This window comes from Adiantum capillus-veneris, chromosome 11 (genome assembly GCF_014529385.1).
Source record: "Adiantum capillus-veneris isolate H3 chromosome 11, ASM1452938v2, whole genome shotgun sequence".
NCBI classification, from domain to species: Eukaryota; Viridiplantae; Streptophyta; class Polypodiopsida; order Polypodiales; family Pteridaceae; genus Adiantum; species Adiantum capillus-veneris.
The window spans coordinates 139,990,864-140,006,668 of record NC_140941.1 but is presented as its reverse complement, the minus strand read 5'-3'; the positions used below and the strand labels follow the sequence as shown (position 1 = coordinate 140,006,668).

Below are 15,805 nucleotides of genomic sequence, written 5' to 3'. Positions count from 1 at the left end.
ATCTGAAGTCAACTTTTCCTTTAAGAGACTAAAAGCTGAAATCTCTTTTTGGGTCCATCTGAAAGTGACCTCTTTCTTTTGCAAAGCGTGAAGAGGCGATGCTATCTCTGCAATATTTCTGATAAACCTTCTATAGTAGGAACACAATCCCAAGAAGCTTCTGACATCGTGCACAGTCTTCAAGTCCGGCCATGTCTTGATAGCTTCGACCTTTGCGGGATCCATTCTAACACCATCCTTTGAGACTATGTGGCCAAGAAAGTGGATCTCTTCGAGGAAGAATTCACTTTTCTTAGGATTGACAAGTAAACTGTGACTGCGCAGCTCTTCGAACACAATGGTCAAGTGACGCCTATGCTCCTCTTCATTCTTCAAATACACTATCATGTCATCGAAGAACGTTCCAACAAACTGTTGATGCAAGCGGAAAATCCGGTCCATCATTTTGTTGAACGTAGCAGGAGCATTTGTTAGCCCAAACGGCATCACTAGAAACTCATAAAGACCAAATGTCGTTCTAAACGCAGTCTTGTGCACATCCTCTGGCCTTATACAAATCTGATGGTACCCACTCTTAAGGTCTATCCTACTGAAAATTGCAGCACCCTCTAAACGATCGAGAATATCATCAATTCTAGGAATAGGCAACCTATTCTTGATGGTATTCTTATTCAACGCACGGTAATCAATACACATGCGGCATGAGCCATCCTTCTTTTGCACTAGGAGCACTGGGGAGCAACAGGGTGAAGAACTAGGCTGAATCAGCCCCTTCTCTAATAACTCCTCAACCTGGCCCATAATCTCTTTCTACTGCGCCGCGCAAACCCTGTAGGGAGGTCTATTTGGTGGGCTACACCCTGGCACCAAATCTATCCGATAATCCTCAGGTCTCTCTGGCGGCAATTGCGACGGTAATGAATCAGAGAAACGGTCACTAAACTCTCGCAAAAATTCTTACCTTTCTTTATCTAACATAGATAAATTTCACTGACAATTATCTGAGACATCAAGTGCAAAAATCAAGTACACAGAAAGATGATTCTTTATTACAGAAGTGATAGCAGAAGCAGATACAATAGGGACTGACTCTCCTTTAAGCGTTACATCCAAGATGTGAGTTTTGCCCCTATGCTGTATAGTGATCTTTTTGTTGTAGGCATCCAAGACTCCATGCACTCGGAACATCCACGGAATCCCCAACAGGGCGTCACAACCTTCCAGCGGCATGATGTAAAACTCTTCTGTGTCCACATACGACTGAATATGCAGACGCAGTTTTCCAATGATGGGAGTAACACACTCTGAGTGGCCAGGACATGCCAACCCTGCCTCTGCTGTGTACCCCATCTCTTCAGCTCTGATACCCAGCCTATAGCTAACTCTGGTGAGATAAAGTTGGCTTTGGCACCTGGATCAAAGAAGATGAGTGTCGTATGATCCCTAACTTTACCCCATGCCATGCATAATTCACTGGAATCTGTGCTGGGCCTGTCACCCACCATGTCTGGCACTAAACCTGCCGTGGTATAGGCTTCTTGCCTTTCTGGTCTTCTTTATCCTCTGAGTCAGCTTGTCTTTTCCTTTGTGGACAATTGATAGAAAAGTGACCAGGCTGCTCGCATATAAAGCATTTGTTCTCAGCCATTAGGACCTTCTTTTCCTCGAGCGACTTGCGCACAAAAGGCTTCCTTTTCTGTTTCTTTCCCTGCGCTCTAGAAGTCCCGGCTGAATCCTTGTCTTTGGTGGCCTTTTCTGACCCCTGTGACGCATCAGGAGTTTTCACAAAGGGCTTCTTCGCTGAATTTTTCTTTTGCTGCCCTCCTTTGTCGCTGCTCGAAAATCCACTGTTCTCTCCTTTCAACAAGGCAAGACCAGTGTTTGCAACTTCCATAAGCTGAGTGAGAGTAGCCACTTTGTTCTTTGTACAGTAATCGTGAGGCCCTTTAGGCAGCCCACAACAGTACTTCTCTATCTGCTCTGTCAATGGCACAAATCTGTAGGAGGTCACTGAGAGTAACGCTTTACAAAACCTCCTATTGTACTCCAGCAAGCTCTTGCACGAAGCTGAAGTAAGCTGGTGCCAATCTGTCATGACGTCGGCTTCAAATTCATTTGACAGCCAAGCAGATGCAAACATTTGCTTGAAGTAAACCCAAGTGGCAGGTGCCTATCCTTGCATTAACAATGTCGTCCACCATGTAAGCGCATTGTCCTTTAAGAAAGTGGCAGCTTTCCTGACCTTCGAGGCCTCTGTAAAATTCCCTCCAGCATAAGCTGTATCAAACTGCTGGAGGAAAGTGAGGGCCTTTGTCTTATCCTCGAAACCACTGAAGGTACTGAACTTTACAGCTGCACCACCTTCTTTGTAAGCCTTCGGCTTCTCTAGTGCCCCCAAGTTGTCATAAGGGATGGTCTGCAACATGGGCACTGTAATAGGCATGATCGGCACATCTTGGCCATTCACATTTTGCGTCAGAGGTGGCTGCTGTCAAGAAAAACCAGCCATGCCAAAATGACCCTGTGGCACCCCAAACTGGCCGATACTACCATACATGGGGTTTGGCATGATGCCTTGCATACCCCCAAACACTGTTCCTGGCATGTACGGCTGACTTCCAGGCGCATAACCAGCCATACTTTGGAACACTGATCCACCCCCGAAATACCCAGGATGTACCGTGGGTGGTGGAAAAACTGAGTGCATAGCCTGGTATCCAGTTCCCTGTCCATTCAAGACAGCAAGCTGGCTCTGAAAGGTGGCGGGCTGAACTGGCATAACCTGTGGAATAGGCGCTCTAGCCACCTGTTCAAGCACAGGAGCAACCTGTTTTGGAGCCCCAGACTTCGCAACATGCGAGTGTTCCCTTTCCTCCTGAGCCACATGAAGTACCTGGGCTTGAGCATCAACAAGCTCCGTACGCAGCGTAGGTTGCCTATTTTGCTGTTGCACTGGTGGCGCTTGCAAGAACTCCGGATTCTGCACCAGCCTTGAAAAGACAATCACAGCGGCAACTAACTAAGTCTTGAAAGCATCATCCTCAAGTTGCCCAGTCATAAAGCCCTGTACCCCGCAACAACCATACCAGCGTTTTCAGTTTTCAGCCAGCCATACACTTAGTGTTTTTCAGTTTTCAGCCACCGTCGTCATCGACGATAGTAGATCAGCCCTTAGCCTCGCCGCATTCGCAATATTCCATCAGCATCCATAGCGATTTCAGGTTTCAGCCCATTAGCCTCGCAATCTCAGGCTTCAGCACCTACCGCAAGCATCGTTGTCGTCGTCAAGCATCTCAGCATTTAGAACCATTGTACCAGACTTTGTTCAATCTAAAGCAAATACCTCTCTAGCAGTAAAGAGGGGGGCCCTTGGAGAGGGGTTTGGGACCCCATCTGGTGTCAACTCTCTCTCTCTCTCTCTCTCTCTCTCTCTCTCTCTCTCTCTCTCTCTCTCTCTCTCTCTCTCTCTCTCTCTCGCGGGATAGTTACCTACGACGTTAAAACTCTCTTCTTCTTCTTCTTCTCTCTCCTTGGAAGAGAAGAAGGAATTCTTGAGAAAGAGGCCTACTCTCAAGAGATAGGTATTTTCCTCGGTGATGACCTCTCTCTCTCTCACAGCTTGCGCATATGAGAGAGATAATGCCAGAGATTACGGCGGCAAGGGAGAAGGGAAAGATGGCCTTTTACAGAGATGGTCGGGTGGTGATTGTAGAGCGGCGCTCTACATGACGGTGTGAGACCTATGGGACCACACTGACGATGACTACTTGGAATTGTAATGGATCTATGTGGTTGGACGTTGGTGCCTTTGAGGACAGTTTCAGAGACATGGACATTGTTTTCTTCTTAAGGACACATAAGGCCCCTAGACAGCTTATGCCACATGTGGTCGGATACAGATGGGAGACGGTCCACAAGACAGTCGCGAGATCGGAGCATGGGAGTAGAGGTTCAGGAGGAGTAGCACTGCTATTTAGGGAGGAGTTGCAACCACTACTACATATTGTACGGAGAGATGATCATGCTAGATACATGTGGGTGAGGCTAAGAGGTGACACAGGCCGAATTTTATACATTGCCATATAACCGTTCACATGACAGAGAGCAAACGGAGTATGGTAGATACCTCACCGATGACGCCTACACATGGGTTAGCCATACTTAATGGCTTACAGCGATTTCTTGGAGCAGCCGGTTTCACATGCTTTCCACACAGACACGGGGCCACTTCAGTAGACTATGTATGTTATGGCACAGCCGAGCTTTATTCCTTGTATTCAGGATTTCGTAGTGGGAGCCAGACCAGTGGGCGTAGCAGTGGATCAAACACTTTTGACATTGCCTGTTTCATTTCAGTATAGTACAACCCAGACATCAGGAGACAGGTCACATACCCATTATACATTTACACCAGAGACTGACTCGGTTTCTACAAAGGAGATCTATAGCCGTCTATGCACAGCTGGTCCTGGCCTCTTAGTGGAGGAGTGCACCACTTTCACTCCACTTTACTGACTCCGACACTGCATGGTGCAACATCAGTGGCATACCCACACTCTCAGTCGGTGGTCAAAGGCGATATTCTGGGAGCATGCCCTCAAATAGTTGGTATGATGAGGAGTGCAGAGAGATGAGAGCCCAGCTTCAGAGGGATCTTCTTTTAGAAGTCACCACTTACGGACAATCTCGAATTACTTCCCGGCGCCTTGTGCGACGGAAGAAACGAGCTTACTTGGCCCAAATGGAGCGAGACTTATATCAGTTGTTCTTGAGTAGAGACTCAGGAGAGGCTTGGCGATTCTTTCATGAGCACTCCTCTCCCCCAGTGATTACTTGTCCTAATATGTGGGGCCAGTATGCCTCATCGTTATATACGGTTCCTTGACAGGACCCCCTTCCAAATCCTACAGAGCCATGCCCACCTAACAGCACCTTCTTTACCACTGAGATGGTAAAGAGAGCCATTGAAAGGATGAGGACGAGCAAGGCATATGATCATAATGGTCTAGTAGCAGAGCATTTTACACATCCTAGAGATATGCTCGTAGAGGTTCTTGCAGTGTTGTTCAATCGTGCTATGTGTGAGGGGTTACCTGAGACTTGGAAGTTGTCTACTATTGTGCCTATCTTCAAAGCAGGTGATCCTACAGAGCCTAGAAATTACCGCACTATTATGGTTGGGCACACATTGGCACGGTTGTATGCATCCATTCTTGAGCAGCAGTTGAGTATTGGGCAGAGGGTGAGGGTGTACGAGCAAAGGGCCAGGCCGGTTTCAAGAGGGGTTTCTCCACTCTTGATCATATTCTGACAATCAGAGCCATCATTGAGGAGGGCAGGTCACATGCGAGACGGATTTATTGCAGCTTTGTGGATTTCCGCAAAGCATTTGACATGGTACCGAGAGCTCGATTGATGCACAGACTACAGGAGATAGGGTGCCCATAGTGTTAATTTGGGGGATTATGGCTCTATACAGATCTGTACGCACTCCGGAGGGGATATCTGATTTAGTTCACTGCACCATTGGGGTGAAACAGGGTTGCCCATTGTCTCCTACTCTATTTGGTATGTATGTTGATGAGGTGTCTGATTACATTGACAGAGAGGGTGATAGAGGTGCCCAGCTGGCAAGGACATGGATCTCATTGTTGTTATATGTTGATGATATTGTGTTCATCTCTGACTCACTAGAGGGTATGCAGCGGCAATTGGATGCATTACACAGTTTTGCAAAGGATAGTGGATTGTCTATAAACCTTGGTAAAACCAAGGTTATGGTGTTTAACACCACACCACAGTGGATCAGGAGATCAGCACCGACTTTCACATATGGTCAGGAGATTGTAGAGTATACAGATGCATAGTACATACACTTACCTTGGGGTTGTCTTCACTAGGCCGAGGTTTTCTTTGGGGAGAGCCCCACACCAGAGAGAGAGAGAGAGAGAGAGAGAGAGAGAGAGAGAGAGAGAGAGAGAGATGGTGCCAGAAATAGAGGCAGAATCCAGATGGGGGCCTCCATGTTTCAATGGCCCTTTTTTTTCATTAGTGGCTGCCCACTCGAACACTTTTCAAAGGATCTAACCCTGCCAAAAACCATGCTTACACAATCACAACCCAAGCGTCCTTGGATACAACCTCATGCACAGAGGCAATGCTAACATAGACTACTTTATAGAGCACCATCTGCTTTCCCCAAAAAGCAACTTGCTTTTTTAGAAAGCAACCGCATTTCCTCAAAGCTTTCTCAGAACCCATCTTCATTCAAGTGCTTGTCTCGTTTCTTGTGCACAACTCTAACTCAGTTCAAAATCCTTCTGACTATGGAATATTCCTTACCGATGCCCATGTCACCCACCGTGTGACGCAACAAGAATACCCATCATTTAGTCTCTCACCGAACTTACAGAACAACTCCTTCGCAATGCTCTATGTCATCCATCCCGTGATGCATCAGAGATGTCCATTCCAGATTGTTGAATACTCCTTCTCAATGCTCTCTGTCACCCATCTGATGCGATGCATCAAAAATATCCATTCTTGGTGGCCTACACAGATTCCTGTTCACAATGCCCTCATCATTACTCTAAATGACGAACTAGAAATATCTCTACTCGGATGAAAACCCTCTCACTTATGAATCCAGTTATTTCCAAAAATTCATTTAAAATTATATTTCTTTCAGATAAAGCTAATGTAGGAACACAATGCTTTTCATATGGGTCTCCTAAACCTTTTTGAAGGTGATGTGCAAGAAGACTAGATGAACAGCCTGAGGTTGACGGGACACAGGAGATTATTCAACCAAAGCAAGAGTTTGCACGCAAGGAGCAGGAAGCTGAAGGCAAAGTGATCCAGAGATACTCGGTCAAGTTCGAAAAGTAGCCTACCTTGGATGCTGAGTGATTGGAGAGGGATTTGATAGATCATTGAGGCTTTTGGAGTCGAACCTTCCATTCCAAGAGTTCATGCCGTACATGGTGCAATGCCTGCTACATTGGAAAAACTCCACTCCCATCAAATAGGTCAATCGATCAAGGTTTATAGTGGTCTAGAGGGATCCTTTATGTGACAAGTGCATTTCACTTATTGAGCTATTGAGCTACACATAAGTAACACAAAGCTCTAAAGAAACTCTCCACGAAAAGGTAGTTAGGTGCGATAAATGCCATACAGTAGGTATGGGTACAATACGTGTATTGTTCATCATTCTCGGATAAGGTACGTAAGGTACGCAATGAATTCAAATTTACAAAAACTTATTTTCGATTTCTAGCATTGTTTAATCTAAGATTAAAGTTCATATAGACCGTGTGCATTAAAAAGATAATTCAAGTAGGCCTACAAATGATGCTATTAAAATATAAAAAATAACTTGAGAGCATAAAGTATGAGCTGCCAATGGATGCAACCAAGCTCGCCGAGATCTATGCACAAGCACAAAGATTAGCATTGCAATTATAATAAGCGGAAATTGAATGGTAGATGTAAATTGGGCTTGTTTATCAATTATAAAGAGAGCGGGTAGTGTGAGCAAACAAATCCCGAAGTTGATCCAATCATGCTCAATGGAGAGCTTTTGATCAAAGAGGCAAGCAATTATCGATGTGGAATTTTGAAAGGAGCTCTTTCAAGTTATTCGAGGTTTGTCCGTAGCTTGAACGCGCGCTCGCTGCTGCTGTAAACTCCACGCTGCGCCATCGCCACCCAAACACCCCCCCCCCCCCCCGCTACCCGCTGCCCCCCGCTCGCCTGCCCCCTCCCGCCCGCCCTCACCCCCCGCTGCTCCCCCTCGCGCTGCCCCTATCCCAGCACGTCCGCCCACCCTCAGCCCCAGCTGCCGCCGCCCGCCCTCAGCCCCAGTTTTTTCGCCGCCTGCCCGCTTGCCCCAGCCCGCTATATCCCCCCCCCCCCCCCCCCCCCGCCTCGGCCCGTTCGCCCGCCAGTTTGGGTCCTCCTCCTCAGATACTCCCTGCAGTTCGGCACTTTCGGCATTTGTTTCAACTCCTTGGAGCAGTGTTGGCGCACCCAATTGCAACACCCTTCCGTTGTCCCCTCCTTACGCCACAGCAGTAGACACAGATGGAGGCTCCAGCTTCGCCACAGAGGGACTCGCCAGAAGCCCCCTCGCCCGACCCCGCTGAGCCCACCATTCGACTTGCTCTCTCACCTACAGAGCAAGCGAGCCTTGCCGCAGAGGTAGAGCGATTGCAGGCGACCTCGGTCATCTGCAAGATTCTCGGCACCCGACCTAGCAAAGGAGAGCTGCGAGACCTTCTCCAGGCCCGCCTTCTCGCAGAGGTGGGAAAGATTTTGGATGTCCAGATTCTCGAACGGGGTTACTATCAGATCGAGTTTGAGTCCTCCGAGATGGCGTCCAAGGTCATAGCTATGAGTCCACTGGCCATCCGAGCATCACGTGCCCACTTTCGACAGTGGCGACATGGTTTTGACACAGCTTCGAGGTCATAGCTATGAGTCCACTGGCCATCTGAGCATCACGTGCCCACTTTCGACAGTGGCGACATGGTTTTGACCCAGCTTCGGATGTTCTAGTAGAGGGGGCAAACATCCCCATCTCAGTCTGCTTTCCGGGTTTACGGAGGGAGTACCTACCACTTCTTTCCAGGATCGGTTCCGCCGTTGGGACTGTCCTGGAGACACCTCGCACGGCAGCATCAGTAGCTGCCAAGGCGGTTGGCATTCCCTCAGTTCGAGTTTTGGTCAGAGATACCCACATGCTCCCGAAGGTTCCTTTTACCTCGGGTGAGTGGGGGTTGGTTTCGACAGAGTGTGGAGTACTCGGGCCTCCCGAACCAGTGCTTCATTTGTCGACAGATGGGCCATCTAGCGAAGGCCTGTCCACGGAGGAGGCCGTGACCTGCACCACAGCCTCAGCCCCATCCTGCCAAGGCTGGCCCGCAACCACAGCCAGCGGCACAGCGTACGAATGCAGAGCCACCCTCCGAGCCTGGGGCTCCAGCGGAGGAGGGGTGGCAGCAGGCCCGTGGCCGCCGACGCCAGGGGCCACAGCGTCAGCGTGGCACTCAAAGTGGCCCTCAGGTGCCTACTCAGCAACAATGGGTTCCCACGGGGAACCGTTTTGGTCCTCTTGAGCAGGAGGAGATCCCTGCGCCAGTCCCCACCTCCGCTTCTCCATCGACAGCTGCTCCCCCCCCCCCCAGAGTTCCCCCCCTTTGCCTCATCCTCCCCGCCTTCTGCTCTCGTCGCCTCTCCACCTCGCCCCTCTACCTCTGTCGCCCCATCCCGCCCCTCTTCTCCTCCACTCTCCCCCCCCTCCTGCTCCAGTTCCTCAGTCGGTTCAGGAGATTGGTCCCTCTCCGACGGCTAGGAGATCTCTTGGCAGCGCCTTTGCCGCGAGTCGCCTAGCGAGAGAGGGTCAGCCCTTCTTGCGGCCCCCTCTGCAGATTCAGACATCCTCCCTTGCAACCATCCCTCGTGGGCTGACGAGCATTGACATCCGACGCCGCGGGCACTTCTTCGACTACAGGTTCACTCGTTTTCTCGGCAATTCCGCAGCAGACCATGAGGCAGCATGTTTCAGGGTCCATGTTTTGTTCCTCGCCGCTAGGGAGACAGAGGCCCTGGACTCAGCAGTTGGTTTCTCCTTCCCCCTCTGTGGTAGGGCCGAGACAGAGTGGTTACTTGACTCAGTGGTGGGATGGTTGCATACACAGGTCTTAGAGTTCTCTCACCACATGGGAGAACTTGGAGTTACAGATTTGTTGCAGACTTTGTGGCCATTGGCCAAGTTTGCGGTGACACCCCCAGACTCAGCAGGATGTAGGCACATTGTGGTGTACTTCTTTGCTGATACGCAGTGTTTGCCTTGCTATGTATACATTCATGAGGACTCCTGGACAGAGGAGGTTGCGTTACGCACAGCTCGCTCTGCTTGGGCTTGGGCTAGGCACTCACTGCAGTCACGCCTATCTAGAGGACGCTCGGATGCGGATTACTCCCCATCCAAGCCTGCCTCAAAGATAGCCCGTCTTGCTGCGGATTACTCCCCATCCAAGCCTGCCTCGAAGATAGCCCGTCTTGCTGCTACGGCAACATCTGTTCTCTCTCGCTCCCCATGAGGATCGTCTCATGGAACGTGCAGGGACTAGGTGGGCCCCAGTTTCAGCGACAGCGGGGCCATTTGCGTCAGGAGCTTCAGCGTTGCCTTGTGGGAGGAGAGATTGATCTCCTTATGCTTCAGGAGCTCCATCTGTGTGAGAGCCGCATTCGGCGATGTGGTCAGATTTTGCGTGGACGTTATGATACCTTTTGGTCAGCTTCTTTTGGACCTGGAGGCATCCAGGGTGGGGTATGTATGACTATTGCGGACTCATTGCAGCAGGCCATTGTGGGCAGAGGGATTATTGTGCCAGGCAAGGCTCAGTGGATTACTATGCAAGTTCAGGGTGGCCTTGTGGGCTTCCTGAACATCTATGCGCCCAATGTGGCGAGTGCTCGTGCAGAGTTTTGGTCACAGATTGTTGAGTCTCTGCCGCAGGCCGATCATTGGTATATAGGAGGGGACTTCAACATGTTGGAGGACCCTTCTGACAGGATTGCTGGCAGCCATGCTACTGTGCATGGAGTCGAGTTGGCAGCTTGGGAGAGGTTTTGTATGACTTTGAGGGTCTCGGTCTCGGATACATGGCAACACTCTGGTTTTGTGCGGCCCCCAGACAATCTTGCCTTCTCTAGAGCGGACCGCAGAGTGGGAGGAGTGAATCTATCGCGGATAGATCGCTTCTATACTAGTGACCACTTCAGTGACTTGGGGGGTTCAGTGGGCATCCTGGCAGGGACTTCCTTCTCGGACCATGCACCAGTGATCCTCACAGTGGCAGACAGACAGAGAATTGGGAGCACGATGCTTCGCATCCCAGAGAGGGTCTTGTTGGACTCAGCACTCAGAGAGAGGGTAGAGGCTCTCTGGACAGAGGGCATGGACAGCCAGGTCTCACCTGAAGACAGAGTGGCCTCAGGCCTAGCTCAGCTTAGCCACTTTTTTCTTCAGGAGTCTCTGGCTCGCCGGGCTGCAGCGAGGGAGGCGGAGCAGCGTCTCAGACGAGGCATTGCTTCACTACAGAGGATGCAGGAGCAGCATCCAGACAATCCATGGTTGGAGGAGCAGTTACAGCAGGCTCGACAGGAGCTTGCTAGCACAGAGGAGAGGCGTCATGAGTTTGCCTTTCACTGACAGGCATCTCAGTGGACTCAGGTGGGTGACAGAGTGACTGGTGCTTTTTTTGAGACAGTGGGACCTCGGCACTCGCATGCCAAGGTCATTCAGTTGAGGAGGCCCGATGGGTCAGTTGCTTGTGAGCCCGAGGATATGCGTGCCGTTGCTACTGACTTTTACCGTGAGTTATTGTTGGTTGAGCCTCAGTCAGAGCGGCAGGATGCATGCAGGGAGCAGGTTTGGGAACAGATGCCATGTCTTCTGACAGAGGAGATGCGCCAGAGGCTAGTGATGCCACTTCAGCTTGAGGAGCTGCACACAGCTCTGAGGGCCCTCCCTTGTGGTAGCTGTCCAGGTGAGGATGGGTTGACTCCCACCTTTTTCTTGGAGTACTGAAACCTGCTTGGCCCAGATCTTTGTAGTGCTTTTCAATACATTTTGCACACAGGAGTGATGCCTGACAGCATGAGTGAGGGCCTGATCTACCTCATTCCCAAGGAGGGTGGCTCCTTGGATGAGATTCGACCGTGGCGCCCCATCACCATCCTCAACTCAGCCTACAAAATTCTTGCCAAGGCTCTGAGTTTGAGGATTCAGCCACTTTTAGAGAGCCTTATACATGGGACTCAGACAGGTTTTGTCAAGGAACGCAGTATCCTTGACAACATCTTTACTTTCTGCGAGGCTTCTGCCCTGGCACGGCTCCGTGGTGAGGACCTTGTGATTCTTCTTCTCGATTTTGAGAAGGCGTACGACCGAGTTGACTGGGACTTTCTAGAGGGCACTCTCAGCACGATGGGCTTCTCAAATGCTTGGATCAGAGGGGTGTCAGCTTTGTACAGACAGGCTCACAGTCAGGTGCTTTTGGGCAGGAGACTGGAGGACCGCTTCGCTGTGAGTTTGCTTCGTTCTTGGGAGCTCTTACGGCGTGGACTGGAGCAGCGACAGCCGATGTGCACGGAGGAGCGCCTACGGCAGCCCCTCGTCTGGAACCCCATGGTTAGCACTCAGAGAGGCCACTTGGTTGGTAGTCGACCTCATGTTTCTTGGGGTCCCATGGCAGCAGGTCCAGCGCGCTCTCTAGTCACGCGCTCTCTAGGTGACTGGCTAGAGTTCACAGGTTTGTCAGAGGAGGTGCAGGTTTCCAGCTCAGGGCATGAGAGGGGTGCAGAGCATGTGTCGGGACATCTCAGAGTCAGTTCCAGCTGAGTGGCTCACGCCTCTCGAGCCAGTAGCACCCCGGTGGATGGGAGCCTTCACACGACTGGAGGTTCTCACTTCAGTCAGGGCCTGCTCAGAGACTGTCCCAGCCCTGTTCTTCGAGCTTCAGGGTGGGGGACGACTACAACGAGTTGCAGTAGAGGCCCCGCGGGTAGCAAAGTGCTGCTTCCAGAGGATCCGAGTTGTGGGCATCTGTGGGAGGACTTGCGTGATAGACCGTGACCCAGCAGCTCTTGAGACTGGACACTGGAGGCTATGGGCTTGGGAGTGTTGTCCACTAGCACGAGTACAATGGGATCCTGGTGAGTGGCTATGGCGGGACCCCTTCTCTTCTGCAGACCACCCAGGAGTCCCCTTCTTTCAGTACACTGTTCGGCTTGGACGTCATATCCTTGCAGCACAAAGAGAGGCCCGCCCCGCTGCAGCACGTCATTGGCAGGAGGAGGGCCTCACAGTCGAGTTCTTGGCAGCCTTTTGGCAGAGGCTGTGGGACTCCAGACAGCCGAGGCGCGTCACTTTGTTTCAGTGGCTGGTTGCACACAGAGTTACAGCAGTAGGGAGCTGGCTTGTGCATAGTGGTCTCTCGGCCGCATGTGCGGCCTGTGACCAGTTGGTGGAGAGTCAGCGTCATTGTCTTTGGGACTGTCCCTCGGCCCAGCAAGTGTGGCTACGAGTTCTTCGGCTGATGCCTACTCTCTCCACGGCTAGACAGTACACTTGGGAGGCAGCGGCTTGGTCCACTCTCACGGGCCCGACACTTCAGTTTGAGCTTTCTTCCACCAGCAGGATGATAGTGATACAGGGGGGGCGTCCTACACTCCAGCCTGCTCTACAGAGCTTACTCCACAGGAGTGGTGCAGTGAGAGAGAGGAGTGTTGGGAGCTCATCAGTGGCCTGACACTGTGGTTCATCTAGCGGGCCCGCTGTTTCCGCATTTTTGAGGCCCGCTCTGTGCCGCCAGCAGAGACTGTTCGTGACTTTTGGCTAGAGCTGATCCATACTCTCAGAGGACAGCTAGAGGGACTACAGGGCAGCTCCGACCGCATGCGGGAGCGCCGCGAGGCTTTCCTTCGACTCTGGCGCCTTGGGCCTTTCTATACCATTGTCCAGGGTGTGCTCAGATGGCACTACCGACCACCTATGTGGCTCTTCCCTCCTCCCATCCCTTGATTTAGCCTTATTGTATATATGTTGTTCTTTCATTGGGAGAGTCTCCCCATCATGTTTGTTGTAGCCCTCTCTTGCAGAGGAGGTTGTAGCCCTACGGGCAGCTTTCATTAACTAACAGAAGGATCTTTTTCTCGGAAAAAAAATTATCGATGTGGAAACCGGCTAAGTTGAGAGCGAAATCAAAGACTTATGCATGGCAAATTGATTGACACACATCACAAGAGTGGATAGTTGCTCCAAGAATATATCCCATCTTCTCAAGAAATTAAGCAAAAGCAATGATTAGGTGGCGGGGCTTGTTACAATAGGGCTAGTTAGAGAAAGAGAGGGTCTATTAGGCATAGTAACTAGGGCTAACCCTACGCTAGCAAAGGTCTAATAACAATAAGTTACATTGTGGTGCCTGCAAAGGATACCCCCAGTGGCAGCCCACGAGGACATCTTCAAGGTAAACCAATAACAATAGAGAATGTCACAAGAGAAAGCTCAAACTTCGCCATGCACAAGATCCAAACAACCGCTTGCATGTGCCACCTATTTCACTTCCTCGATAGTAGCATGTTACATCCAAGAACTAGCCTATGCAACCATTTTCATTATCTCTAGTACCACCATTTCTCAGCTTGCAGCTTACCTTGTCTCACACCAGCACAATTATTGCCTCAGCTGCCAAATGCAGGACTGTGACTCACAATTCAAAAATTATGCAGAACTGTGACACATGTTGCTTGTGGTAGATATCTCTCAACCCATAATAGATATATAGCCATGTGGCTTGAAAATTTATGTATTCTGCAATAATGGAGAATTATACCTGATAAAAGAGCGCAGTCTTTCCAGATCCACTTAATCCTGCCAGTAAAATGGTATCTGATTTCCTCTTTTTGAACGAGAATTGGGCAACTGCAACAAAAGAAAAGGGTGGGTAAGACAGATGGACATAGAAAAGGGGAAGAGGAAAAATTAGAGATCCATGAAGGCATACAGAGAGCTCCGACAAAGAAAGTGATCAGCAAAGCAGCGATGGCTGTGTAGAGCCCAACAGGCATGGAAATGCCCATATCATTGACAAGATTTTGTAGTTTTTTGTCCATGGCTTGTTTCCACTCCCTGCTCGTCATTGCTCCAACCTCTGAATTCTGTAGATAACTGAGCCACTGAGTTTGGAACTAGGTAGTTACAATGTGTAGTTATGAGAAGCATTCTACCTTTCTATGTGCTATGGAAGCTACAATAGTTTGCAAAGGCTCTAGCTTGTAGCATTCCTCTCTTGTAAAATCACTAAAACTAGTCATGATTAATTGTACCTTTTGTAGTTTCTTATAGTTCAGCGGAAAACCATGCACAATGATCTTTTGATAAATGAGTTTTTTTAACAAGGACATATACATGTAAACCGGAAATTGTCCAAAAGCTTAAGATAAAATGCGAATAAAATGTGTAATCATGCCAGTAAGATCGATTCCATCAAACTTAAAACAAAATGAATGTGCAACAGATTTAGAAGGCGCTAGCAAGCGCCACAATGGAACCCATGATGTCTGTTGTGTGTATTGCACATATGATAAGAGTGACCAGGCATACCTGGAGACTTGTCTTTGATGTTCAGAATTCTGGCTTCAAAAACAGTGCGAGAAGCAACCTTGAAGCAGACACACAAAGCTCGTTTGCAGTAACGATTTGCAAACAAGTGAACAATGGCCCAACGGAAATCTTTTCTGCGAGTTGAAAGTAGTCGCCCCAAATTAAACGAGAGTGCCATCGTGAGGAATGGTTAAAGTAAGTAAATCACGTGTACCTGTACTTTGTGTCGTAAATTAATCTCAAAGTACGTGTACACAAGTTATCAATCTTGAAAAATTAGATAACGATTGTAATAAAACTTCTGTAGACATGGGTTCACAAGATCATGTTCAATGAGCATGTGCTCGCATGCAGTGCCCGTGAAAAAAAAAAAAAAATTAGTCTTGCTTATTGGCCTTGCCAAAGAAATTTGTTGACATAGTTTAGTATTAATGTGTTGATGCGGTTTAGATAGATGGGTTGTTGTGAGTTAGAAACATGTTGTTTAGGATAAACAACAACACACTATAAAACTAGCTGTGAACAACAAGCAATGGCAAACTCTAAAGATTGAAATGTACTACCAACCTAGATAATGAGCAGTGATATCGTCTGACTATGAAACGCGGAGGACTCCGCTATTGTTGA

At 49.5% G+C, this 15,805-nt stretch overlaps 1 protein-coding gene across 1 annotated transcript in view; it reads right to left on the bottom strand.

The window, feature by feature from the left end:
* Positions 1 to 15,382, bottom strand: part of LOC147448117 (uncharacterized) — a 70,807-nt gene extending 55,425 nt beyond the window's left edge. Inside the window, exons 1-4 of the mRNA XM_086523980.1 lie at positions 15,179 to 15,382; positions 14,725 to 14,733; positions 14,580 to 14,621; positions 14,409 to 14,497 (exon numbers count right to left, since the gene is read on the bottom strand). Coding sequence (XP_086380106.1) covers positions 14,409 to 14,497; positions 14,580 to 14,621; positions 14,725 to 14,733; positions 15,179 to 15,356 — 318 coding nt within the window. The 5' untranslated portion in view covers positions 15,357 to 15,382. The remainder of the gene's footprint in view (positions 1 to 14,408; positions 14,498 to 14,579; positions 14,622 to 14,724; positions 14,734 to 15,178) is intronic.
* Positions 15,383 to 15,805: the final 423 nt, after the last annotated feature.